Source organism: Chelonia mydas, chromosome 6 (genome assembly GCF_015237465.2).
Source record: "Chelonia mydas isolate rCheMyd1 chromosome 6, rCheMyd1.pri.v2, whole genome shotgun sequence".
NCBI lineage: Eukaryota > Metazoa > Chordata > Testudines > Cheloniidae > Chelonia > Chelonia mydas.
The window spans coordinates 40,698,636-40,724,938 of record NC_051246.2 but is presented as its reverse complement, the minus strand read 5'-3'; the positions used below and the strand labels follow the sequence as shown (position 1 = coordinate 40,724,938).

The 26,303-nt window shown below is 43.9% G+C and overlaps 1 protein-coding gene across 3 annotated transcripts in view; it reads left to right on the top strand.

Annotated features, from left to right (window-relative positions):
- The window catches only part of SYT9 (synaptotagmin 9), a 104,136-nt gene that overhangs the window by 27,684 nt on the left and 50,149 nt on the right, over window positions 1–26,303 (top strand). For all 3 annotated transcript variants that reach the window (XR_005225439.2, XM_007058688.4, XM_037899870.2), the window contains exons 2-3: window positions 20,140–20,491; window positions 24,199–24,745. Coding sequence is in view for 2 of the 3 variants with exons in the window: in XM_007058688.4 (XP_007058750.1) it covers window positions 20,140–20,491; window positions 24,199–24,745 (899 nt within the window). In the remaining variant the exon portion in view is untranslated. The remainder of the gene's footprint in view (window positions 1–20,139; window positions 20,492–24,198; window positions 24,746–26,303) is intronic.

The window sequence follows — 26,303 nt, the reverse complement described above, 5'->3', positions numbered from 1 at the left end:
GATTTGCATAACAATACATTTGAGAAAATGGCGGAGGGTTCACAGACACTCCGTAACTAGAAAGAGGGGAAAATCAATTATATGTTATGAATTATTCTGCCAGTTCTAATGATGGATGTCCATAAAAACTATAAGCATGCTACTTTAGGGAGCAATTGTTGTGTATCCACAGAATGCATAAAAGGTTAATCAATTATAAAATCTTTTTTGTTTTAGTCTACTTTATATTATTCCCAGCTTCTAGCTCATTCACATTTTTGGTCAGAAAAGTAAGACAGAAGAAGTTGTCTCCTGAATAAGTAATGTCAACTATTCCCATTGATCCAGTTCATGGGAACATAGCGCATTTTTCTATTCTAGCACCAGTGAGGATTAAAGGCTTCTTTTCTAATGTGAAGGTAGATAGATTTCAGAATGCAATTTCTCTTTGACTAGGCTAGCATGGTAAACTCATTTTACATTTTCTTGATATTTGCATCTTTTCAACCTTCATTATGATAAAGGTTTCTTACAGAAATATCTGCATAGGTTTGGGATTGGTATTTTTTATGATACTTAACATTTCATACCACTAGAAAGTAAGTAAGATTAAAGGTGATGAGGAGGAGAGGAGTCATTGTCAGCACATGCTAAAACACTCTTCAGCAAACAGCTTTCTTTAACATGTATATACAGGAAACAACAAAACAGCCCTCAGGTTTTTCTTCTTTTTTTCCCCCCTCCCTCTCTCCCAAGAGGAGGCCATTGTCTGTATGGATAGTGCTTCCATAATAGAATGCAGCAGACAATGGCCTCCCCTTGGAGTCCTTTTGCTCTTACCGTTGCATGTAGGATCCCCAGTCATGGACTGGGACTCCATTGTGCTAGGCGCTGTACAAACCCAGAAAGATGTCCCCTGTCCCCAAAGATCATACAATCTAAGTAAATTTTAACCATTGAGGTTTAATATGTGATTTAATTAACAGTCCTCAAGTCCTTTCTTCCTTAAAGCAAGAGGACAACTATTGCAGATTCTCATAGCCCATATGCTTGAAATTACCTGACACGCAGAATATGGGGCAAGCAGGTTTCTTGGTCCTCTCCATTATGTCAGGAGGCAGAGAATGGTACATTCAGAATGGGGTAACTGTCTGCATTGCACAAATAGCCCAGGCTCTGATGATCTACGGTGGAAAAAGTACAGATCAGCAGGGATGGTCACGCAAGCCATCAATGGCACATCTTGACTTCCGGCAAGTGGGGTCACCAGACAAGGATTTGTTTGGTACGTGTCAAAGCAATTAGTGAACAAGGTTTGTCTCCAAAGCAGGAAAGGACCCTCAGTTCATATCAGACACATTCCTGTTGCACTAGGGAAAGGGATTCCACTAAGTATTTCCTATGTTTCTTTCATTTACAAAGTCTTGAGGAAGATTTTCTAGGGAGAGCCAGAGTAATCTTGGTTGTGCCAGGACAGGCATGGTAAGATTGATATACAGATTTTCTAGCTCTGCCCAGCAAACAGTCACACACTTTCTTCCTCCTGGGGGAAGTGGGGAAGGGACCACCAGCACCCGAACCATGGCCCTGCCCTCTCACTTCGCCTCTTCCTGCGAGGCCCGGCCCCAGCTCTGCCTCTTCCCCTGAGGCCCCGCCCCCTACTTGCTCCTCTCCACCGTCTCCCCTCACTTGCACTTAAGGCAGGTAAAAAGTGATGGGACCATGGCCTCCTGGGCCACCATTCCAGTGCCCCTGGTTGGGTGGTTCTCCAAATCTCTTCACCTTGCTTCTAGGCAGTTTAGATCCAGTATACTGGGTACTTTGTGATTAAACTGAGGCACTGCTCCTGGAATTCAGGCAACCTACCACTAGAAAACTCTGTGCTTTAAAGTAGAAATGGTTCTAGATATTTATGCAGGCCAAAGGTAACTTGCTCTCTGACCATACTGCTTCCACAGAGCCACACTGATCCTCCCTCCTTCCTTCTGCTTCAAAGCTTAAGATTGGCTTCCAAAGGGAGAGAAGAACTCAGGGCTGATTAGGAAGGATGGCTGTTTCTATGCTCAATCCACAGAATGGTGTGCTTGACAGAGCAGCACACGTTACCTGTCAGTACTGCTCAGAAAGATTCCATTGACGTACAGCCAGGCATGCAGCTCCTATAGCAGAGGTGGGCAAACTACAGCCCGCAGGCTGGATCCATCCCGCCAGCCATTTTAATCTGGCCCTCGAGTTCCCTCTGGGGAGCGGGGTCTGGGGCTTGCCCTGCTCTGGCGCTCCAGCTGGGGAGCAGGGTCGGGGGCCGCTCTACGTGGCTCCCGGAAGTAGCGGCATGGCCCTCCTCCAGCTCTTACACGTAGGGGCAACCAGGAGGCTCCACTCTGCACACTGCCCCCACCCTAAGCGCCGCCCCCACAGCTCCCATTGGTTAGGAACTGTGGACAATGGGAGCTGCAGGGGTGGTGCCTGCGGACAGGGCAGCAGGCAGAGCTGCCTGGCCATGCCTCCACATAGGAGCTGGAGAAGGGACATACCGCTGCTTCCGGGAGCCACTTGAGGTAAGCGCCTCCTGGAGCCTGCACCCCTGAGCCTTTCCCCATGCCCCAACCCCTTGCCCCATCCCTGATCCCCCTCACCCTCTGAACCCCTCGATCCCAGCCCAGAGCACCCTCCTTCACCCCAAACCCCTCATCCCCAGCCCCACCCCAGCACCCGCACCCCCAGCCGGAGTCCTCACCTTCCCCCCCCCACACACACCCTACTCCCCCACTCCAGACTGGAGTCCCCTTCTGCACCCTGAACTCCTCATTTCTGGCCCCACCCTGGAGCCCACACCCCCCAACCAGAGCTCTCACCCCCTCCCACACCTCAACCCCAATTTTATGAGCATTCATGGCCTGCCATACAATTTCTATTCCCAGATGTGGCCCTCAGGCCAAAATATTTGCCCACCCCTGTCCTACAGGATGGCTCTGTGGCTGCAACATATTCAAAAAAAGAGTTACTTGTACACAGTCTGCACTAACTTAATTGCTTGCCCTGCTGCTGCTGGAACAGGGATTTAGGATAGTTCCAGGGGCAGCTGTGGTCAGAGAAACTCCTAGAGGAGCCATGCTAGCTGAGCATTTGCTGTTTAAGTGTATGTCTATCTACACTGTAGTTAGACAACTGGGGCTGGCTTGTGCTAGCTGACTTGGGCTCACGGGATTTGGGCTAAGGGGCAGTTTAATTGCTGTGTGGATGTTCTGGCTCAGCCTGAGCTCTGGGAACCTCCCACCTCGCAGAGTCCTACAGCCAGGCTCCAGCCCAAGTCCGAACATCTACACTGCAGTTAAACAACCCCTTAGCTTGAGCCCCACAAGCCCAAGTCAATCGGCACAGGCCAGCCAAGGGATTTTTAATTGCAGTGTGGACGTAGCCGTGGAGAGACGAGCAGCCTCCATACAGAAGTTTCTGGCCTCAAGCTGATCTCAGGTGATCTGCTGGTTAAGGGATGGAACTTGTTCTGAGGAGAATTGTGTTTCCATTCAGGTATGGGAATAACCTGAACAGTAGAAATTATGGCCTAATATCTGATTACAGTGATGTCCAAAACTATCTTTATTTCATCTCTAATACGCTCCTTCTGCCTCTGTCTGCTTATTTGTGCTAGATTGTTTTGGTACTAGGATAATAAACAAATACAGGAAACATATCTAGTAACAAATTCAAAAAATATTATCATTATTACCAAGTAATACTGTTGTTATAAAGGGAATATTAAATAAAGTGTTACCAAAATTTTGACTCCAGAAAATACCTTTTGAGGCAATTAATAGAAGTGCCAGAGAATTATCATCTGTGGAGTGACAGCAACAAGAAGATCTTTAAAGTTATGTACCATGAGCCAAATTCTGCACTCCCGTGAATGCAGCTCCTCCTGACATCAATAAGAATAATGTATATGTATCCAATGGGAGACTCTGGCCCTATATATAGCAAAGGTCAGCAAGCTGCTAAATAGGGATTCAAGCTCTGACAAATGATTGCTCGTAGATTTCTTGCAGAAATCCAGATTTGGCATTCCCTTCATGTTAGGCTCACAATGACCTTCTGGTAAATTGGAAGTTACTGGAGAAAATGTGTCTACGGCATCAGATAATGTTATCACGGGTGTTTCTGTTGTCATTCTTAATTACTTGCTGCGGAATATTCATAGTACACTCATCCCTATACAAAACACAGGGCCTGATTCTGGCCCGTTCTAAGGTCACTGTGGTGGTGACAAGGAGCCTTAATACTACCCAAGACAGATATCTGAGGAAGATTCCCCTGATGTATCTCTGAGGTTGCTTTAATTTGTACTATGACAGTGCTTCCCAAACTGGGAGCTGTAGCTGTGGCTCCCCAAGGGAGCCACAAAGGGTTCGTGTGGGAGCCACCAGTGTCTGGGAAACATTTTTAATCAACATGCCCATATTTTGTGTTTTTCTAATTAAGAGACTAATAAACTAGGCTTAAAAATCACTTGTGCCTTATCCATGGATCTGCATCTTGTGCTGCTGCTGCTGCTGGAGAGGGGAGCCCCTCTGTGCCCTCCACTCCTGCAGGGAGACTTCAGCAGGGAGACTCCCTGCTGGGGGAAACGTTCAGCAGGGAGTCTCTTGGCTCAAAGCCCCCTGGTGGAGTAGAGGCAATGAGAGGCTCCCAGTGCCATCAACAGCAGCATCAGTACTAATGGATAGAGGAAGGGTGCTGAGCAAGAGACAGGTGCTCTTTATAATAGATTGATTTTTACCAAGTGCTACGCCTACATGTAGCAAACATTCAGCTGAAGAAGATCAAGATTTTAATAAAGTTAAACAGAAAAGGAAGAAAAGTACACAATACAATGATACTTATATTATGTTTGATTACTGCAGAAAATTCACAGCTACAATGCATCACTTTCCAGTGTTAGTAAATGAAAGTCTGAGGCCTGGGAAACCACAGGGACATTGAGAAACCAAACACCTGGAATTTGTAAACAAGAGCTGCAATTTTTTTCCTTCCGAAACAAGAAGAATTAAATCAGAAAAAAAGCCATGTCCAAAGAAACAACTGTTCCTCAAAAGGCCTCAGAAGCACCTTATGTTGTGGCTATAAAAATTGCAAAATGCACACAAGCACACACCATTGGCAAGACCCTTCTACTTCCAGCAGCAATAGACATGTAGAATTATGATTGGAGACAAAGCAGCCATGGCACTGAAAACCATTCCTATGTCAAACAGTATCATCCATCAACACATTAATGACCAGGACCAGTCGATAGACCAAGTTAAGATGATGAAGATGAAGATGCAGCTTGATAAATGCACAGACATAGTTAACATGGCTCGACTTCTGTGTTATGTGAGATTTGTCAAAGCAGTATTATAGTTGAAGAACTTTTATTTTGTAAAGAAATCCTAACCTGAGCAACTGGTGAGAAAATATTCAAGATCGTCAATAAATTCAGTGTGGATGAAGGTCTTAAGTGTGGGGCTCTAAACTGTGTGGCTATGTGTGTGGCTCTGCACTGATGGCATAGCACCCACCACCAGAAAAAAACAGAGAGGTTGCAGCACAAGTAAGGAAAGTGGTGCCAGCAGCAATCTGAACATACTGTGTGATTTATCACCAAGCTTTGGCATCAAAGAAGTTATGATATAAAGTACACGAGGGCCTCAACATTGTTATTAAAATTGTTAATTTTATAAAATCCCAGGCAGTGAACCCACTCTGTTTTAGTATGCTGTGAGAAAAGATGGGCCCAGGTCACATTCTGTCTCTGTTTCACAGTGAAGTCATGTGGTTGTAATGTGGGAAAGCGTTACAACATGTCTTTGTATTGCGTGATGAGATCAGAAATTTCCTCCTTGGGAAAACAGATCTTGCAAATTACACGTGCAATGTGGACTTCTTGACTATGTTAGCTTACCTGGTGGACATTTATGGCAAATTGAATACACTGAACCTAACACTTCAAGGTGGGAATACAAATATACTAGATATGAAATAGAAAATCAGGGGATTCATGAAGAAGCTCTCTTTTTGGAGATGCCACTTTGAAAAGGAAGTGACCAAGATGTTTCCAGTGTTATCAGACTTTTTAAAAAACAGAATAAAAGAGCTCAAAATGCTATTAAACACCAAATATTAACTCTTTTTCTGGATTGTATTCCCATTTTGATTAATATTTTCCTGCTGCTGAAGATGACTCCCCAGCTACCAACTGGATTCAAAACCTGTTCTAGATAACAGTTGACTCCATTCCAACCTTAAATATCTCACCCAGTTCAAGAAAATCTCTCAGAATTGTCAAGTGAATCACATGCTGAAGACCAAGTTTTCAAATCTAACAAACCAGGAATTCTGGGTTTCTGTTGAGGGATCTTGGCATGTCCAAATGCCCCCCCAAAAATCCATATTTTCAAATTATAGTTTTAAAAAGCCAAATTAGATCAGATTATATAATTAAACAAACTGTATAAAATCGAATAAAGTCACAAAACCATCTGAACTCTGTGTCCCTCTTGAATCTAATGCTTTAAATTGGTTTAAAAGGGGTATATGGTTGTGGGGAGACACCAAGTTTTAAAAAATATCTGTAAGGGAGCCACAGTACTGAAACATTTGGGAACCATAGCACTAGGGGATGAGATGGCTCCAGTTTTCCGAAGAACTGGCGGTGGGGATGTGGTTTAATGCAACAGTTGACCCGTGTCTCCCTCTCATCAGCAATGAACAGAACTCTGGCATAGCTGAGGATCAGGCTCACAGAGTGAGACATGGCCAGTGTCCTGTGGATGTCACAATCACTATTCTGCTCTCCTTACCTCTTCGTCTCATCAGGATTGAATAGTCTTTTTTCTATTTACAAGTCAGAGATAAGGCTCTGGACATAGTACCATTATGGAGCTTGTGTAAAATGCCACAATTAGACATTTGAATTAGACATTTCTTCATTTCTCTGAGTTCAGAGTGACAACAGGGAAGAGAGATGGGATTCAAAATGTCATGGGGTTGCAGGCTCCTTTGGATAAGTCCACATTGCAGCTGAGAGCAAGCCTCCCAACCTGGTAGATGGGTTCACACTGACTTGGCTTGGGCTAGCATGCTAAAAATAGCAGTGTGGCTGTTGCAGCTCCAGCAGAGACTCAGGCTAGTCATCCAAGCTCAGACCCAGAGGGTCAGGTGGGCTTGAGGGCCTGCCTACCTACCACAAGGCAAATGGCACATCAGTGTTCTCAGGGCCTTGATTTTAAGGAGAGAGCATAGCTCACACATCACCTGAGAGGGGAAGTTGAAGACCTGATCCGTCAGTATTTCCCATGGGAACCATAGCCCAGGCAAAGTGTCTCAAAAGCTCAGGAGTGATTGCTGTTGCCTTTGCCAAACACAAGGGGATGGCTTCAGGGTAACGTGTGGCAAAGTCCGCCACTATGAATATATTTTGGTTTCCCAAGGAGTTCTTTTCCAAAGGCCCCACCATATCCATTTCTATTCTCTAAAATGGGGTTTCTACAAATAGAACTGGGACCAAAGGAGCCTTTGGGGTGTTCTTAGCTGCCACATACTGACACTCAGGACAGGGAGAGCAATACTCCCTTACCTCCTGATGCACCCCCAGCCAGAAAAACTGAGCCAGTTCCTGCTCCAGAGTCTTCTCACACCCTATATGCCCTGCACAAGGCATCTCATGTGCCAGCTGGATTACAGCCCGACCATGGTTACAGGACACCAGGAGCTGAGTTCTTATTACTGCCAACGGTGGGTTTCCTTCCACGTGACACAGCCACTCTCTCTCCTGGACAAAGTGGGGAGTACTGTCCCATGCACTGTGGTCCACTGCCTCTCCATCCATGGACATCACCTTCCGCACAGGCCTTGTATACGCTGCAAGCAAATCGTTCCTTTTGGGTTGATCATCTCGCCCACTAGGAAGCCTGCATCACCATTTGGCTACACACCGAGTCTACAAGCCTCAGTACCTCCTTCCCCTGGACCCACAGTGGAACCATCACCTGGCAGGAGTCTTCCTACAGACTCTTTCTTCGGCCATTCAGCCCTCTGTATATTGGCATTTCTTCAATGGGCACCCTCTCTTCATATGTCCCTTTTGCCCACAGGAGTAGCAGGTTGCCAGACTCATCCCCCTGGTTTCCTTCCTGGTTTAATTTATGTGGGGACCTTTGTCTGAACTCAAAGCCTTCAGCCTGGTTGTTTGCATCACCGGGTATTTATTCATGCAATACATCATCCAAACTCAGCCCCGTGGCTCACCAAAGTCTTCCCGTCTCTGTGCGGATAGCTTGGGTCTCTGCAGTGGGTTTTGTACATGTTTTCCATCATGCCCGGGGTTTGGCGTGTGCTGGCAGGCATCTGGCGCTATTGGTGACCATATCTGGCAAATGGGCAGAAGCCACACATGTCCCATGTCTAGCAGCCTGTCATAAATATAAAGGGAAGGGTAAACACCTTTAAATCCCTCCTGGCCAGAGGAAAAACCCTTTCACCTGTAAAGGGTTAAAAAGCTAGGATAACCTCGCTGGCACCTGACCAAAATGACCAATGAGGAGACAAGATACTTTCAAAGCTGGAGGGGGGAGAAACAAAGGCTTCTCTCTGTCTGTGTGATGCTTCTGACGGGACCAGAGCAGTAATGCAGGTCAGAACTCCTGTAAAGGGCTAATAAGCAATCTAGTTAGATATACGTTACATTCTGTTTTGTTTAAATGGTTGATAAAATAAGTTGTGCTGAATGGAATGTATATTCCTGTTTTTGTGTCTTTTTGTAACTTAAGTTTTTGCCTAGAGGGATTGTCTATGTTTTGAATCTGATTACCCTGTAAGGTATTTACCATCCTGATTTTACAGATTCTTTTACTTTTTCTTCAATTAAAATTCTTCTTTTAAGAACCTGATTGCTTTTTCATTGTTCTTAAGATCCAAGGGTTTGGGTCTGTGTTCACTTATGCAAATTGGTGAGGATTTTTATCAAGCCTTCTCCAGGAAAGGGGATGTTGGGTTTGGGAGGATTTTGGGAGGAAAGATGTTTCCAAGCGGGCTCTTTCCCTGTTATATATTTGTTAGACGCTTGGTGGTGGCAGCAATAAAGTCCAGGGGAAAAAGGTAAAATAGTTTGTACCTTGTGGAAGTTTTAACCTAAGCTGGTGGAAATAAGCTTAGGGGGGTTTTCATGCAGGTCCCCACATCTGTACCCTAGAGTTCAGAGTGGGGAAGGAAGCTTGACACAGCCCATTGGCCTTGAGCAAATTCTCCATCAGTTGCACTGCGTCTGACAATAACTCAGGGAAATGCCCGCATGGACACAAACTGCTCCATTTGAAATAACTCTGCAACTTGGGTCCCAAAGTGCTCCTCCAGGCAATGCTACTGCCAGCAATGCTCTTAATTGTTGCGCCATCACCAAAGGGCATGCCCCCTAAGGCCACATCTCTGCTCTGAAGCACTGCTGATGTGTCTCTTTGCTGATATCCAGCCCAACTGTAGTCTCTAGCCTGCTCTGGATCAAGGTTACTCTAGGCCAGCTGTCCCTGTCCCATCAGGCAGGGAACAAAACTAATGCCCAGGGCTCCAGAGACCATTGAGAGACCAGCTCCACCCTCTCAAAGGTGATGAGGAACAGATTGTCATCGGGGCCCATTTTATTGAACTTCACCAGCATGGGTGACAGAGGTCCCCTGCTGTAAAGGCCACTGTGAGGTCTCCCTGGGCAGGGGCCAGGGGTTTTAATTGTTGCAGAAAGACACTCTGAAGTTCTTGCTGCTGGGACACAACCTCCTTCAGCAGCTCTTGCAGCTGCCTGGGCTTGGGCCTGCTGCAACATCTGCTGCTGGAAGTGCTGTTGCTGGTTGGCCTGTTATTGTTGCCACTCCACCATCTACTTGCATTAGCGTTTGGGGCCCCTCTCAGCAGAAGCACCCTCTGAACGGACTGGTGTGGATTCTGTTTCTGCCTCGGGGCCTTGTATAAGGCATAAGGCTTCATGCCCACATTCTCCACCAGTTGTAGTGGTCCAACCCTTAGCTGGGGCTTGGACATAGTCCCTCCAAGTCTCTTGCCACTGGGTCCCCTATCAGATCCACTTCTCCTGGGCAATCTGTCTGTTCCTGGGGGAAGTTCAGCTCATTCATGGGGTCTTTTCTGAGTCCAACTGCTATTGCTGGTAGTCTTTGGTGGCACTCCCCAGGTCCCACCATAGGTTGCTGGCTGAGATCAGCCTTCCAGGGCCCCTCGCCCATATCAGACTTGTAGTGTTAGTCTGTCCCCAAATGAGTCGGGGGAAGAGAAGGAAACACCAACCACTGCCTCAGGCTGGGCTTCCCTTGCTACTGGATATCACTAGCAGTCCCTGGCAGCCTGCCCTCCTTGGCAAACTTCCCCCCTTCTCTGTTGCAAGTTTCACCCTTTTAAGCTCCTCTTCTCCAGGTGGAGCATGTTCTGCAGGTGTGCTTAATTGGCATTGGCTGAGCAGGAATCCTCATTAGCCTATCTATCAACTGGATGAGGGAGTGTCCTATCACACAGAAAAAATCCCAAATTTGCCACGATCTAGCTTCACCCTCTTTTTAATGATAAAATTTGAATATTACGTTGTAAACTTCATATGCAAATTGCAAAAGATAGTAATTACTGTTGGTTCTTTTTAAGGATTCCTTTTAATGACTGACTGTACAGTGCTACATCATGGAATAGAAATCCATATTTGTTAAACTCCTACCACTTACGGCATATTTTGTTTAGTTGTCTGTATTTTATTGATTAAAATGTGTGTTCTGCTTGTTTTAAACTTTTTTCTATTTCCTTTCATGAATCCTTCAGATGGTTCTGATGCCTAAAAGAATGTCATGGTATAATGTGCTAGGGATGAGCACTGGAAAGTAAAATTGATTAAAATGGGATTATAAGCAAAACTGAAACTGAATTATCTAGTTTCATTTTTCAAGCCAAGGGAGTTATAGATAGCAAACCGCCATACTAATGAAAAATAAAGATTTTTAAAATTCTTTCAGTTTTAATAATTTACAGTAATTGTAACACAGGTAAGGAATACATTATATACAAAATAGTCCTTATAATAAATAGCAAAAACCACAATGGCAGCTTTGAATTTCTGACTGTATATAAAAAAAGTATTCATATATCATGGCAAAACATTACCCAGATTTTGGCCCCAATTCAGCAAAGCACTGCTTTAGTCCATCCTTCTTCAGCAAAATATTTAAGCACACATTTAACTCTAAAGATGTGCTTATGTCCCGTTTAAATCAGTATATGCTTAAGTGCTTTGCTGAATCATGGCCTAAATGCAGCCTATACCATCCACCAAAGTCTGTCTGAAGGATAAAACTGTTAAGATGAAGATGAGAAAATAAGTGTACCAGGTAAACCCAGTACAGTGGGCTGACTGATATCACTTACTATTTTAATAATCTAAAAGCTAATCTAAACAAATCTAAATATTTTAGGTACAAAATTATAGTGACCTTATTGAGGCCTGGTCTACACTACACAGGTAAGTCAATGTGAGGCAGCTTACGTCGATGTAGATGTGTATGCATCTACACTTAAATTTCACTCCCACGGACATAACTGCCCCGTTACCCTGACTTAATAACACCACCTCCACAACGGGCATAGAGTCAAGGTCGATGTAGTTACGTCAACACAGTGTCAGTGTAGATGGTGTGTTACTTGCATTGACTGTTCGCAGCCCCCTTGAGGTGTCCCCCACAATGCACCACCCTGATCGCTCTGGTCACCATTGTGAACTCTGCTGCGCAGTGGCCAACTGGCCAGGAACCACCCACCCCTTACTCGGGCCATGGAGGAGGGACCAGCACCAGGATTCACCAGACATCCCAGTGCACATAAACAGTGTTCTGCGGGGGCCCCCTCTGCCTAATTCTAGAGTGGGATGGGAAGCAGACAGGAACTCTACCTCTACTGGTTGTTTCACTGCCTCTTTTAGCATAAGTAAAAAGGAGCAAATCAACAGATGTGTTCTGCTACTTCGGGGGTTCCAGCCCTGTAATTTCAAAGCAAACAGCATACTTACTGGAGGTTCCTACCCCTGCATAAGGCTCACCCGTGCTGGCCTGTACAGACTGGCTGGACTGCGCTGGAGTAAAAGACATGTCCTGGCTTCCTGTGCACCTGGATCCCATGACATGTTGCCTGTCCCCCATGCTCCTGCTCCTCTTCCTTGTCCAACACTTACCCCTCATGCTTCAGGGTGGGGGGCCTCCGACTCAGACTCCTCCGAAGTATCCACGGGGCTCTTGGAAGGGGTGGTGGTGGGGTCTCATCCGAGAATGGCATGCAGTTCTTTGTAAAAGTGGCATGTCTGCAGCTTCGCACCAGAGCAATCGTTAGCCTCCCTTGCCTTTTGGAACACCTGCCACAGCTCCTTGGCTTTTATGTGGCACTGCTGCTGGTCCCTCCTCCATGTCCCACGTGATCTGCTTATATAGGACAACATTTCTATGGCTGGATTGGAGCTGTGCCTGCACAGCCTCTTCTCCCCACAGACCCTGGAGATCCAACACCTGCGTACTCCAGGCAGGAGGGGCTTGTAGGGGGGGAGGTCATATGAGCCCACATTTAGCACCACAGGCCAAAAGACCCTGTCAGGCAGACTCTCGTCTTTCACTTTTAAAAAATTTCTACCCTTTGTGAAAAAAGACATGAAAATGTAAACCAATGATGCCCGCATCAGGCACTCTATAACTATTTTCCCACAACTGTCTCCACCCTTTCTTCCCTTATGCATGAAATACCTGCCCTGAACTAATTCATAAGTGAGCCCTCTCCTCAAGACCCACTTCTACAGAGGTGCCAACCAAATGTTAGCCAATCAATGACTAGATCAAGGGCCCATTGGGGACAGCTGACATCTTCCCCATCGTTCCCCATTGTTTTGTTTGAGTTTTACTTTCTTAAGTTGTGAGTTCTTCAGGGCGGAGGCTTTGTCTTTCTGTAAGTTTGGACACACCTAGCACATTGTCGGCGCTATCATCATCCTGACAGGAATGATTTATGTAAAGTGTGTGTGAGAGAGACTGGAGCAGTGGGGGGGAGACCTTTGAATTCTCTTTTCCCCCACTCCACTCCCCTTAATTCCTGTTCCAAGAGAGTAGGAGCCTAGTTGTTTGTGCTGGGTTCTGTTTTCAGCTGCAAACATTTAGAGAACTATTACAAAGAAGAAATCCCCAGCTAAGCTAGTATTCTCTTGGGGCCACTAGCCTTCCTCCTGCCAGAAGGATTTGTGACTTTAGGAGTTCTAGGTAGCCCTTTACAAACTGTGAATAACCTAAAATCTTTACGAAAAATCATTGACCGCTTTCAACTCTACTGATCAGGTTACATTTTCAAGTGTATTTTGGCAATGGGAAAGGCTTGAAACTTATTTTTTAAAAAAGGAAGCAAGCAAGCTGAGGTTCTTCTCTACATTTTGAGTTGCCAAATTTAGGGAAGGCCTGAGGCTGACAGCATCATGGGTTTACAAAGGCCAACTACTGTTCAGAAGCATAAAAGAGCAGCACAGAGGCTTGAATGTTCAGTTTTGTTCTAATAGGTTTTTTGGTTTTGACAGTTTTAAGATGTCTCACTTCTTCAGACTTTTTCCCCATCTTATCTATTTGTGTCTTTTAGTCTCTCTCCTTTCACATCTGTTTAGCATTTCTCTCTTTGGAAAGGAGAAAATGAAATACAAAGGCCAGATCTTCAAAATTACCTTCAGAAGCACAGTCTACAGAAGCCTTCAGCATACTACTTCTCCTCTCTCATAATGCACGAAGGAAAAAATAGCTTTCTGCTATAAATTCACGCTTGAACCCCCAAGGACAGCAACACTCTGCTGTACCTTAACAAGAAAATGTCTCAAAGGTTTCCATTTTCACTCAGTCTTCAAAGGTTTTCCCCACATTTAAAAAAAAACCTTGTAGATAAAAATATTCCTGATCCCTAAAATGAGCAGATGACCTCACTCAGCTGAAGCCTCCTAAAAGCCAATGAATAAATGAGGATTTTTGCAAAAAGCAAGGTCATCAGGCTGGGAGAGAGCAACATAGAGGGTCTGAGCAAAGCAGATCTGCTGATCTTGTCAGAGAATAATAAAAAATAGAGCTGGAAAAAACCCTGTTAGTTCCTCCAGGTCACCTGTCTGGGGTGCAGGGTGTCTCCTAGAGTCCATTACTAATGCATTGTTCAGTCTGGTTTTAAATGTCCCAATCAATAAAGCACCCATTTTTAACGTATCACTTGAAGGTGGTATTTTCTCATACGCTGCCTCAATTTTTATCAAATTTACCTGTATTCCCGTTACTCTGATCTCCTATTTACATACCCCATTGTCCCACCCTTACCAGTTCCTTTCTCTTCTTGGAGCTACATTCAAAGGGGTTGCCAGGGGTTGTGTAGAGGCAAATCCTACCCTGCTTTCTTCTCACTCCCAGCGGGTAATAATTTACTGTTGGCCTATACCCATCCCAGTCCAGCCCATGCTCTGGCACAGGTAACCTGGCCAGTGAGTACAGGGGTTATTTCCCACCAACTTGCTCCAGGGAAGGAATACACTATGGGGGGAGATAGCTCAGTGGTTTGAGCATTAGCTTGCTAAAGCGAGGGTTGTGAGTTCAAGCCTTGAGGGGGCCATTTAGAAATCTGGGGCAAAAATTGGGGATTGGTCCTGCTTTGAGCAGGGGGTTGGACTAGATGACCTCCTGAGGTCCCTTCCAACTCTGATATTCCATGATTCTAAGACCAGTTTATTCATATGCTCTTGGACCCAAGGTCTGAGGAGACCTGTTTTTCATACAAACATAATTTGAATCAGAATGCTGCCCTTGGTGTTTATACCCTTTACATATTATCAGATTATTATCCAGTCTCCTTCCCCATAAGATCCATAGTCATTGCTTAGCTCTTCCAGTTGTCATCTCTGGCTCATTTAATTTTTTCTCGTAAGACAATAAACACAGTACCCTTAAGCATCTATTCATTTTAGTTTCCCTTAAATTACCTCCCGTGTGTGTGTCTCTGTTTAGTGTTCAGGTGTCCAGAACTGAATGTGGTATTCCAGAAAGCCTGGGGTAGTTTTACGACAATCAGCCAGAAGTTTGTCATTGATTTCAGTGGGGGAACGACCGGTCCCTTGAGGAGTATGCATGAAAATCCCTTAGAGAGGCCAGTTTGCGTGTGTATGTATGACAGGAATCTGAGAATTAATTTAGATTGGAATATGTTTTAAATCAAACAAGAAATGCATATAGGTGGTTCCTGAATTTTATTATTGTAACTTCCTGACAGCTAAGTACCTTAACATTATGTATTACAAAAGATTGTTTATGGCGAAATCCCAGTACTATCTGCAGCCATGGAGAACTAATCAGATTCTCAAGGACCATAAATCGTAGTGACTCTGCCCTCCGCAGGCCCAAGCTGACTGTGAGGTCAGGAAAGGACTGAGGATGTGCACACCTCAATTCCCTCTCTTAATCAGGCAAGGAGAGTAAATGAACTTTTGGGCTTAAGACAGGGACCTCCCAGCAGACAGTGCTGAACTGCATCTGTGAATGCAGTGGTATCTCGGGCTAACAAACCCAATGGCAACTGAGCGCTGGGCAGACAGAGAAATCCTTACCAACACTCTCCCAAGCCCTCTCTAGAGGTCCCTTTTCTGTGTTTTATGAGGGTGTGGATTGTCTGGAGGTGTAATTTCATTTGCCTTCTGCCTCCACCCCCTTTCCACAGCTCACACTAACCCCTGTGTGCCCAGTGCATGGAGAAAGGGGACAGAGTTCTGTGGACAGCTGCTTGGATATGAGGAGCTCACATGCTGTGGAGGAGATCTGCTGGTCCTCGCCAGAGAGTGAGCATGAAACCTCTCTGCTTCCACTGCTGTACTGGGCCTGATTAACCTAGCACAGTATTGTATCTGTGGTGAGAAAGGGATTAATGTGTGGCTTATTTCTATGTAAAACAGGGCCAGGAGCTGGCCCTTATATCCTGTTATGTCAAAATATTGTCCTATTGGAAAATTAGAATGAATTAACTAAAGTTCCAAAACTTAGATCCAAAAAATAAAATAATGGCGATTTACAGAAGATTTCAATCAGCAGGAATAGAGAAACGTGAGACTAAAATGCAGAAGAATCCTGCTGAAGAAATAGCACAGTTCTAGCTCCCTACTGTTACTGACTCCAGGAAACGCTGCATGCAAAATTATTAGGCACATGCCGAGACTGCAAACAAATAGATCCAGCTTTAAAAAGCTGTGTCTAGTTTGAAATCTTTTTCAGAAAGAGAAGGTAGGAAAATAAAGATGTTAATAACCTGTCTGACTACAAAGGATGAAATGGGCTATGGGCGATGTTGTTCTGCAGTGTAGACTATAAAGCCAGAAGGAGCCATTGTGATCATCTAGGCTGACCTCCTGTATAGCACAGGATGCTTGGCTCAAGCATGGTTGCACCAGGAGAGGGACGGGTGAAAGAAGTCTTTTCCCCTATCATTGCCATTTCTACTACTCAGGCACAAAAGCAATCCATTCAGGAGATTTCTCCCTTCTCGAGCTCCAAGAGCGCAGATCACCCCAAATGGGGTGCAAAGGAGGCAGGACCCTAGCTAATAGGCACCAGGCTCCACTATCCAAAGGAACAGTGCAATATGCACACTATCTTTGCATGCTGATTAGCTGGTAGAGGGATTGTTCCTTGTGAATTACAATCCAATCCAGTGCTCTTCCACACGAATACCAAATTCAGGCTTGTATGTAAATCCACAACCCAGTTTACCAGGCTTGGAAGAGCTCTGATTTGCAGTTGCAGTTTGGGCTATCTCCAATAGTAGTGTCACATACATGTTGCAGTAATTCCTGTGAAAGCTGAGCTAACTGAAAAGACTAGCCTCTGAGGTCCTGAGTGTCACCACAATTCGGGTACTCGCTCGCACTACATGGCTGTAATCTTTGCAAATACACACAATGAGGATCCTTTCTGCTCTCATCAAAAAGCAGAGTGAGCCACTGACATCAGTCTGAAGAACATAAGCACATTGGAATATCGCAAAATAGGCTCAGGAAAACGGAGAAACAGCTGGAGAGATGGAGGAAAAGTTACTGGAGAAAAATCAATACAAAATAGTAAGTAATATGAGAACAGCTCCATGGGAGCCTCACTCTCTTACAATCAGAAGGAAGATGCAGCTGAAATATTCATTACTTGGGGCTACAGTCCCTCAAGCTGCTCACAGTACCACAAGGGTTATAGTACCCCCAGTTGTCCAAAGGAACTGGATCTGCCTCGTACTTGAAAACATGCTACTCAAATGTTAAGTACCTGCATTGATTACCTGCAAATTACTGTCTAGGGTCACTCAATGCTTTGGCCATAGTATTTAGCCCCACTGCAACTTCATGGAAGTGTGAAACTATCTTCATACCCCCAAAAAATCCTACAAAACAAAATTATAAGGAATGAGTGAGAGCAGATAGAACATAAAAGGAGGATAGTGAAAGAGATTTACACATCTCCTCATTCTGCTGTGCAGTTTCGCTTTCTGATGGATTCTCCTCCCAACGCACATTGAATAATAAATAGCTGGGAAAACACCTGGTATAAGATGGGGTTTTCCTGAACACATGGCAGCAGTTTGGAACTAGCACATGCAGGACCCATCTTGGGTTTGCCAATAGCCAGCTGATTTGGGTCAAGGAAGAAACCCACAGTTGTTTAGAAAGAGAGAATATGCATCAGTATCAGACAATGTCTACTAAATGCAAGATGCCAGAACATCTGGTAGAGAGTGTAACCTAATGATCAGAGCAGGGAACTGGAACTCAGGACTCCTAGGTTCTGTTTCTCCACTGACTCACCTTGGCAAGTCACTTAACTTGTGTATTCCTCAGGTCATATGAGTATAAATGTATTACCCATCTACTCTCGGGTGTCTTGTGATGCTTTTTTATTAAATGCTTGTAAAACACTTCAAGATCTTCAGATGAAAAGTATTAAATAAGTGCAAAGTGTTATTACTGCTATAACTTACTTCTCTTGATTTCGGTTCTCTAGCTGACTGTGCTCTACCAAAGTCATCACCAGAGTTGTTCAGAACTGCTCCCAACAGTGTAGGTACTCCACCTCCCCAAGAGATGGTTGCTATGTGGACAGGAGAATGCCTGTTGACATAGTCCTGTCTACACTGCAGGTTAGGTCAGTATAGCTGCATCACTCGGGGGGTGTGGATTTTCCTAAGCGAGCTCGTTATACTGACATAAGTTTGTAGTATAGACCAGGGCTGACTGAGACTGCCTTTTGCAGCAACAGCAGAGATTTAACCTGCCCAGCGTTTGGGAGTGGCTGTATCTTCTAGCGTTCTCCTTGGGAGACACAGAGTATTCTCTTTTAGGGTTGGCTGAGGTTTGTTTCACCTGAATTGTCACACACAGTTACATAAGTGACTCGTATTGGGAGCTGTATGACTAAATCTTGTGCAGCTGTTTGAAACTTTAGTCTAGCAGTAAACTGGAGAGGTGAGATTACAGTGACATTTAGTGCTTTTACACAGTCTGGAAAATTGCAGTGATAAGGCTGTGTTGCAGTTTGATGCAATGAAATGGAGTCCCTGTTAATTGTGCTTAGGGCATGGTATATTGTGTAACCCTTAATGAAACTCATTTAGAAAATGCCATCACCATCAAAACAGCTGTTTCAGTCAGTCATTTTCCCAAAGTACAATTTAAAAAACAAAAACCCAACCTCCAAATAGTACCTATAGGACAGGATAATGCTAAGATCTGTGAAAGATTTGCGAAGAGTCCACCTCCACATCCCCTGAGGACCAGAAGGATATAGACCAACTGCAAGGGTTTCAGAGAAGAGCACAAAAATTAAGACACTTGACCTTGTACACGTAGCTGTACCATAGTTAAATGATGACTGGGGGGAGACACAAGATTTCCATGTAAACATATGTGAAGAGTGCACACGCACAATGTAGAGAAAGAGGCTAGAATTAGAAGGAATAGAATTAAAATACTGAACATTTCTGGTGAGTTTTGGGGAAAATATCTTGACAGGTATTATATATATTAAACTGTGAAATATTCTCCACAAGGCAAGTGGTGAAAGCCCCAATGAAGGAGGCATTTGAAACTGAACTGAACAAGGCAACAGAAAGTGTATTGTAGCGAACAATCCTGCACTGGCAGGAAGATGAACAGATGACTGAACACGCCTCTTCCTTCTCTAGTTTGATTCCTCATTCCACCAGCCATCCCCCCTCCCCAACTTTACGCAGGAAAAGAACACAAGCACAACCTCTACACTACCTCAGGATGAACCCATACAAGGGCTGCTGAACCTCATTGTGAAGTGCTAGCTTCCCAGGGCAAAGAGGGCACATGACAGCTCAACACCTGCCGTAGGGGCAACTGACACATAAAAACATTTTGAAAGGCAATAGAGGATTTTTTTTCATTTTACTCTTTTAAGTGATATTTCTTTAAAAAAAAATCTCTCTCTGTAGATAAAATGGAAGACACTCTTTGAAAAGTCTAAATATTGTACATTTCCCTTATGTCTATGCCAGGAAGACCACAGCAATGTATGTTCCCAAGTATGCAACGTTGTTGTAGCTGTGCTGGTCCCAGGATATTAGAGAGACAAGGTGGATGAGGTAATATCTTTTATTGGACCAGCTTCTGTGAGTGAGACAGAGAAGTTTTCCCACGTATGGCATTTACCACCAGGATAGAATGGAGAGTGGTTGAGGCTGATGAAAATCACTTTAAATGGTGTTTAATGCTCTCTTGTAGCATTAGTGAAGGCCAGAAGTCACAGAGCCTGTGTCCAATATTAATAATACATTTCAAAACTATAATTCTTTAATATTTTATTCACAGCAAGACATTAATGAAAGTTAATTTTTCTGGGGGAAATGGAGGAAACACATTTTGTTCTGTTTCTGTGATCTGAATGCTGCAGCTACCAGTGCTTCATTTTTGCAATCCAGTAGAAAAGCATTATGTAACAAAAGATTAGTTCCATAATGTGTGCCCCTTTGGAGCTGCACAGAGCCATATCCGAACAGGAGGAAAAATGTGACATGTCTCTGTATTTTTCTTCTTTGCAGATATCTCAGTAAGCTTGCTGTCCTTAGTTGTCACAGCCTGTGGACTTGCTCTCTTTGGTGTGTCTCTGTTTGTGTCCTGGAAGCTTTGCTGGATCCCTTGGCGAGAACGTGGCCTGCCATCTGGGAGCAAAGACAACAAGCAGGGATCGCTGAACTATACAGACACAGAGACCAATGACCATGAATACAGTGAGGATTACCTGGGGCAGCCCACTTCCTACCCGGAGTCCTCCCTGAAGATTAGCCACACTTCCCCTGATATTCCATTAGATGCTCAGGCAGGGACCAAGGAGAATTGTGTGCACAATGTCCGAATGCATCGCCAAATCACAGAACCAACCTCTTCTGCTCGGTCAGTAGCTGTAATTTCTTTCTAATGATAATCATTATGAATGGAGATGAGACCAAGAGAGTTACACTTTATTAGTTAACACAGAGCCTGACTGCAGATGTATATTGTACCTGCCTCATTCTTTTACTTTAATGGTCATAGAAAATCAGTTGTGTGTTGGGGTGTACTGGATGATGGATGGCTTTAAAATTAGGAAGGTGCTTCCATAATAGCCACAGTGGCGATCCATGTTTTCCAGCATGAACAACTACAGCATCATCTGTGTCTTCCCCTTATAAGCTGGACAAAATAGCCAGGAAGGTTAATGCCCCGTAGAACAAAAGAACAGCCTACACTGGATCTTGTAAATCACATTCATTTGGACTTATCATCAATGCCGAGGGCTCCGCAAAGATTTCAACAACCATCAAAAGAGAAAAATAGGGCAGGCTAATGAAACACTTTTGAGAGTTAGAAACAGAATTAAAGGTGATAGGTTTTAGCTACAGCCTTGACTGTGGGGGGAAACTGACTGAGCAAGATTAGATGACGGCAGAGGCACCAGAGTGCCAGCATATAAGGGAACAGGAAAGGGGGAAGGGGAGAATGTGAGAGTGCGTAGGGGCAGGTGATAAAAGGATTAGGCTGCATGCAGCCAGAAAAAGGATCAGCACGTGAACAGCCAATTAATGGATTTCTGAGCTGATGCAGATGTACTGGATTTGGAGAAGATACAGCACTCTCTCCATTGCTCCTCAATAATTCGTCTGGCCATTTGACTGGAGTGGGTTTGGCAAAGGCTTTAAGATAAGGTGCTGAAACAGCTGTTAAAGCTGAATAATTGCTGACAGCCCCAGGTTTAGGTGTGAGAAGGCTTCGCCTAGATCGGGGTGGCCAGCCTGAATCTGAGAAGGAGCCAGAATTTATCACTGTACATTGCCAAAGAGCCACAGTAATACATCAGCAGCGCCACATCAGCTCACCCTCCCCCCGACTCCCAGTGCCTCCCACCCACCGGCAGCCCTGCCAGTCAGCACCTCCCCTTCCCTCCCCGCACCTCCCAATCAGCTATTTTGTGGTGTGCAAGAGTGAGCGCCTGTAGCTCCAAACCTAGAGTCGATGCCTTTTCAAGAAGCCGCATATTAACTTCTGAAGAGCCGCAGGCGGCTCCGGAGCCACAGGTAGGCCACCCCTGGCCTAGATGAACAGAAGGCCCAACAAACACCACACATACTATAGAGCAAAGGCTCCAGGTACATGGACACACTTTGTTAATCTTTTTCCACTGGCTGTACGATCAGTGTAAGGGAGGCTCCTTGAGAGTCTTTTCTAGGAGTCTGTGGAGAGGGCATTGCCATAACTGTCGATGCTGGACACCATGTTGCACACACACAGCCACATGCAAGGTTGATTTCAGACTGGCATTGTAGTCGAGAGTTGTGGTACGGAGCTAATGTTCTGTTTTCAAACCCCTGTAAAAGTAGTTTGCCCCATGTTCTGTGGTTCACTAGCAATACCATTAGCATTAGATGTTGGATCTGCAAAGGGCCACACATTCACTATCAGAAGGCCACCTCTATACTGGTTAACAGGCCATACAACGCCACAGAAGTCAACAATATTGCACAGGGAGTATGGCAGGGAAGCACATGGCTATAGCACTGCGGAGTGTCTAATCCCAAAGTGTCTCTGGGACAGCAGTAAAATGGAGGAGTGTTATAAAGCAGGAGCAAAAGAACAGCAAAAGGGAGTGAGAGAGGGGTAAATCAGTGGCAAATAATGGAGTGGATGGGTAGAAGGGAAAATATCAGGAACACACAAAAAAGGAAGGCAATGAAATTTACCCACCTAAATCAGTGCCTCTTGTTGGTGCTCGATAAAAGACAGTTTAGGGCTGGGGAGGGGCAGGAGGCAACATCCTCCAGGAAAAGGTAAAAAGAGGAAATTGAGGGATTAATGTTACTATCATCATCATCACTAAATTTTTTTTTTTTTTTTTTGCCATTGGTGAAACATTGTCACACTTAAGTCAATTTTGGAAATAAACCCTGCGTGGGGTACAAGAAAAGAACGATACTCATTTTGATCCTTGCATGCAATTTGATCCCCTACTACCTTTTTTTTGTTTGGGCTCCCAGATATGCAAGCTGTATAAGATATTGTATGTGAGGCAATGCAGTCTAGCAAGCACAGAACTGAGAACCAAGATTCTAGTCTTTGGTCAGTTACGGCCTTTGCTGTGTGACCTTTATCAAGTCTCCATGCCTTACTTTCCTCACCTATACAATGTAGATAATACACTAACCCCCACACCAGCAACAACCCTTATCTGTCTCTATTACAGCATCTTGACAATCTGTAGAGAATGCTAGGGGTTAAGTTCTTTATTTGTGGTATAATATATTGTCATGAAAATTACTAATGCACAACAACATAATTATGCTTTTATTGTGCAGTAAGGGAAAAAAATTAGATGGATTATAAGAGACGATGCTTTTGTTTTAATGCACACACATTCAGGAAATGATAACAGCAGAGAAAATAATGCTGATTATATTCAACATAGTTTTTAACGAATCCTGTGCTAAGATTTTCCCAGGTTTTACTTTTTATGTTCACTTCATTTTGTTTCTTCAATATGTTGCATGATTGCTGTATATTAATTGGGGGGAAACGTAAAATCCAACTTGTATAGGATTAAGGTTTTACCTAATCCAGCTTTCACATCCCACTCCCATACAAGAACTACAAATTTGATTTCTGCAATCTTCTTGTAGAGTGGAAATTTCAATCACAATAACCAAGTCTAGATAATAAATCTCACTGGACTGAAACTAAAAGTAACTTTCTCTCCTAGGAGCAATGAAACTAAAGCAGTCTTTCATTCTAAGTACTACAGTGCATATCACATCAGCTAGGAGTTCTGAGAGGCAAACCAGCTTGATAGGAACAAGCAGCAAAATCATTTAAATTAGAATAACCAGTTTGTGAACCAAGTAGTAGGTTCCATCAGTAAATACAGATGTTGGGAAATATCTCCTCCCGTCACTGTATACAAGATATCTGCAAGTTCAAAGTAAGCCATTACTTAGTTTATGGGACCAGTTCTGCTCTCAGTTACATTGGTGTTACACCCTTATATTTCATGGGATTTGTCTCAGTATTTATAAAGCCCCTATAAAGCAAGTGCTAAGTATTAGTATTTATTATAATTATTACACTCAGTGGGACAAATTCATACCTGGTGTACTTAAGTCCACTGATCTCTGTGGATTTGCACCAGGCATGAATTTGGTCCATTTCCTTTATGGGCTACATATGTAGTTGGATTGAATAGTATACACTTTTAAGCTTTTCTTGGGAGTCAGTGATTTTGCAGCATTCTTGTGAGTTTTATCTAACAGGGGATGTTATGAGTTTCAGCCAATTTTGGAGAGTACTTATTGCCAGCTCGAGGTATAGGAACTGAAAATTATGCATACACCATGAATCCAATGATGAAGAACTATAGTTACATCTGGCTAATATAAGTATCCTTCTACTCATTAAAAGGGATACTGTGCTCTATAGGTATAAAGAAGTAAAAATCAAACCCTGTGGCACCATACAACCCAAAATCATGGTTAAGGAAAGCCAAATGAAAGTAAATAATAGGTCCTTTATACAAACCAGAATCACACAACACCTAACAATGTAATCAGTTTAGTTTCTGTCATTTTTCCCTTAAGGCACAATTCAATCCGAAGACAGCTCAATCTCTCGAACCCTGACTTCAACATCCAGCAGCTTCAGAAACAGGAGCAGCTGACAGGGATTGGACGCATTAAGCCAGAGTTGTATAAGCAAAGATCAGTGGATACCGATGATGGCCGGAGGAATAACAGCAAGGCCTGTGGGAAACTCAACTTCATTCTGAAATATGATTGTGATTTAGAGCAGTTGATAGTGAAGATTCACAAAGCTGTCAACCTGCCAGCAAAGGACTTTTCTGGAACTTCAGACCCTTATGTGAAGATCTATTTGCTTCCAGATAGAAAAACAAAACAACAGACTAAAGTGCATAGAAAGACCCTAAACCCAGTGTTTGATGAGGTTTTTTTATTTCCCGTTCCGTACAATGATCTGACCACAAGGAAACTCCACTTCTCTGTGTATGACTTTGACAGATTCTCCAGGCATGACTTGATTGGCCAAGTGATAGTGGATAATTTTTTAGATTTGGCAGACTTTCCCAGGGAAAGTAATATTTGGAGGGATATTGAGTATGTCACCAATGTGAGTATGACACCTTTTCATTTTGAGATTTTATACAGTAATTTAATATTTTATAACCTCTACCTTTTTTTAACTGGCGATAAAAGTTCTCCATGGTAGATTTATGGAGAAAATTATCTCTCTCTCAGCATTTGACCACAATCCACAATCATTTTACCTTTACTGGACAGCACTAGAAATGTCCTTTATGCAGGAATTACTGAAGGTTAATTATTATCTTGTTTGTAGGGGAGGAAAGCCACAAAAATCTGTTCTCTATCCCTCACTTACCGCAGGGAATGTTATTTTTTCTTTTCTCTCTCTACTTTTCTGTGGTTTGCATTATTTTCCACATGTATTCTAGGATGCTATTGGCCTCAGTTTGGAAATTGAAGACTTTTGCATGGCTTCCGTCAACCTCCCATAGAAGCTCATTCTGACAAAGTCAGCTGACCTTGCACCTACAACCAAGGGGAATATGTGAGTTCAAACCTAGCACCAGCAGTTAGTAGCCACAGCCTAAAATGAGAGGAAAGTTTGAAGATGTCACGCAGGATTTGAAAACTCAAATCCATACAAGGACCATCTCAGTTTACATTTCAGGAGGCAGGTCGCAGGTACTACATCTGTGTAGTGCTGTCCTGCTAGGGGCATTTTCTGAACGAAACTTTTTAAATAAAGAAGCAGGGGAACATCTTTACTATAATCTACTAATATTCCTGCTGTCTTGACAGCCTTTAGTATGTGGGCCTACGTAGGAACACTCTCAGGGCATCAGCTACAAAACAGACAGTACTTTCAGAGGCCAGGGGCTTTATACTTCTCTCATGGCATAGGCAAACCTCCCATTAGTGTTAATGGGACTTCAGCATTCTCCAGTAGAAAAAAAGAGCCCTATGCATTTCAGAGCCCACAAAGTGAAACTACTGCTTCCAGAAGCCAATAAATATTTCATTTGTTTTATGGAACTGTAGTGTTGCAGATTCCACCCTTTAGTGTCAGTAAGTCAATAACAGCAAAAGAGTGTAAGTCATTTAGGCCCCAATCCTAAAAAGCATTTAAGCATGTGCTTAAAGTCATAGGTGCTGGAACTATGCTGTATCCCCTGGTTTGAAGTGGTTTAAGAACATAAGAACAGTCATACTGGGTCAAACCAAAGATCCATCTAGCCCAGTATCCTGTCTTCCGACAGTGGCCAATGCCAGGTGCCCCAGAGGGAATGAACAGAACAGGTAATCATCAAGTGATCCATTCCCTGTCACTCATTCCCAGCTTCTGGCAAACAGAGGCTAAGGACATCATTCCTGCCCATCCTGGCTAATAGCCATTGATGGACCTATCCTCCGTTAATTTATCTAGTTCTTTTTTGAACCATATTATAGTCTTGGCCTTCACAACATCCTCTGGCAACGAGTTTCACAGGTTGACTGTTTCCATCATATAGGGGTTTACTGTTTGGTTCAATGGCTTTCAGTACCCCCACTATACAAATTGTTCCAGCACCCCTGCTTACAGTTCCTTTTGACTTTGGTGGGACTTACGCACATAGTTAAAGTTAAGCATGTGCTAAATGCTGTTC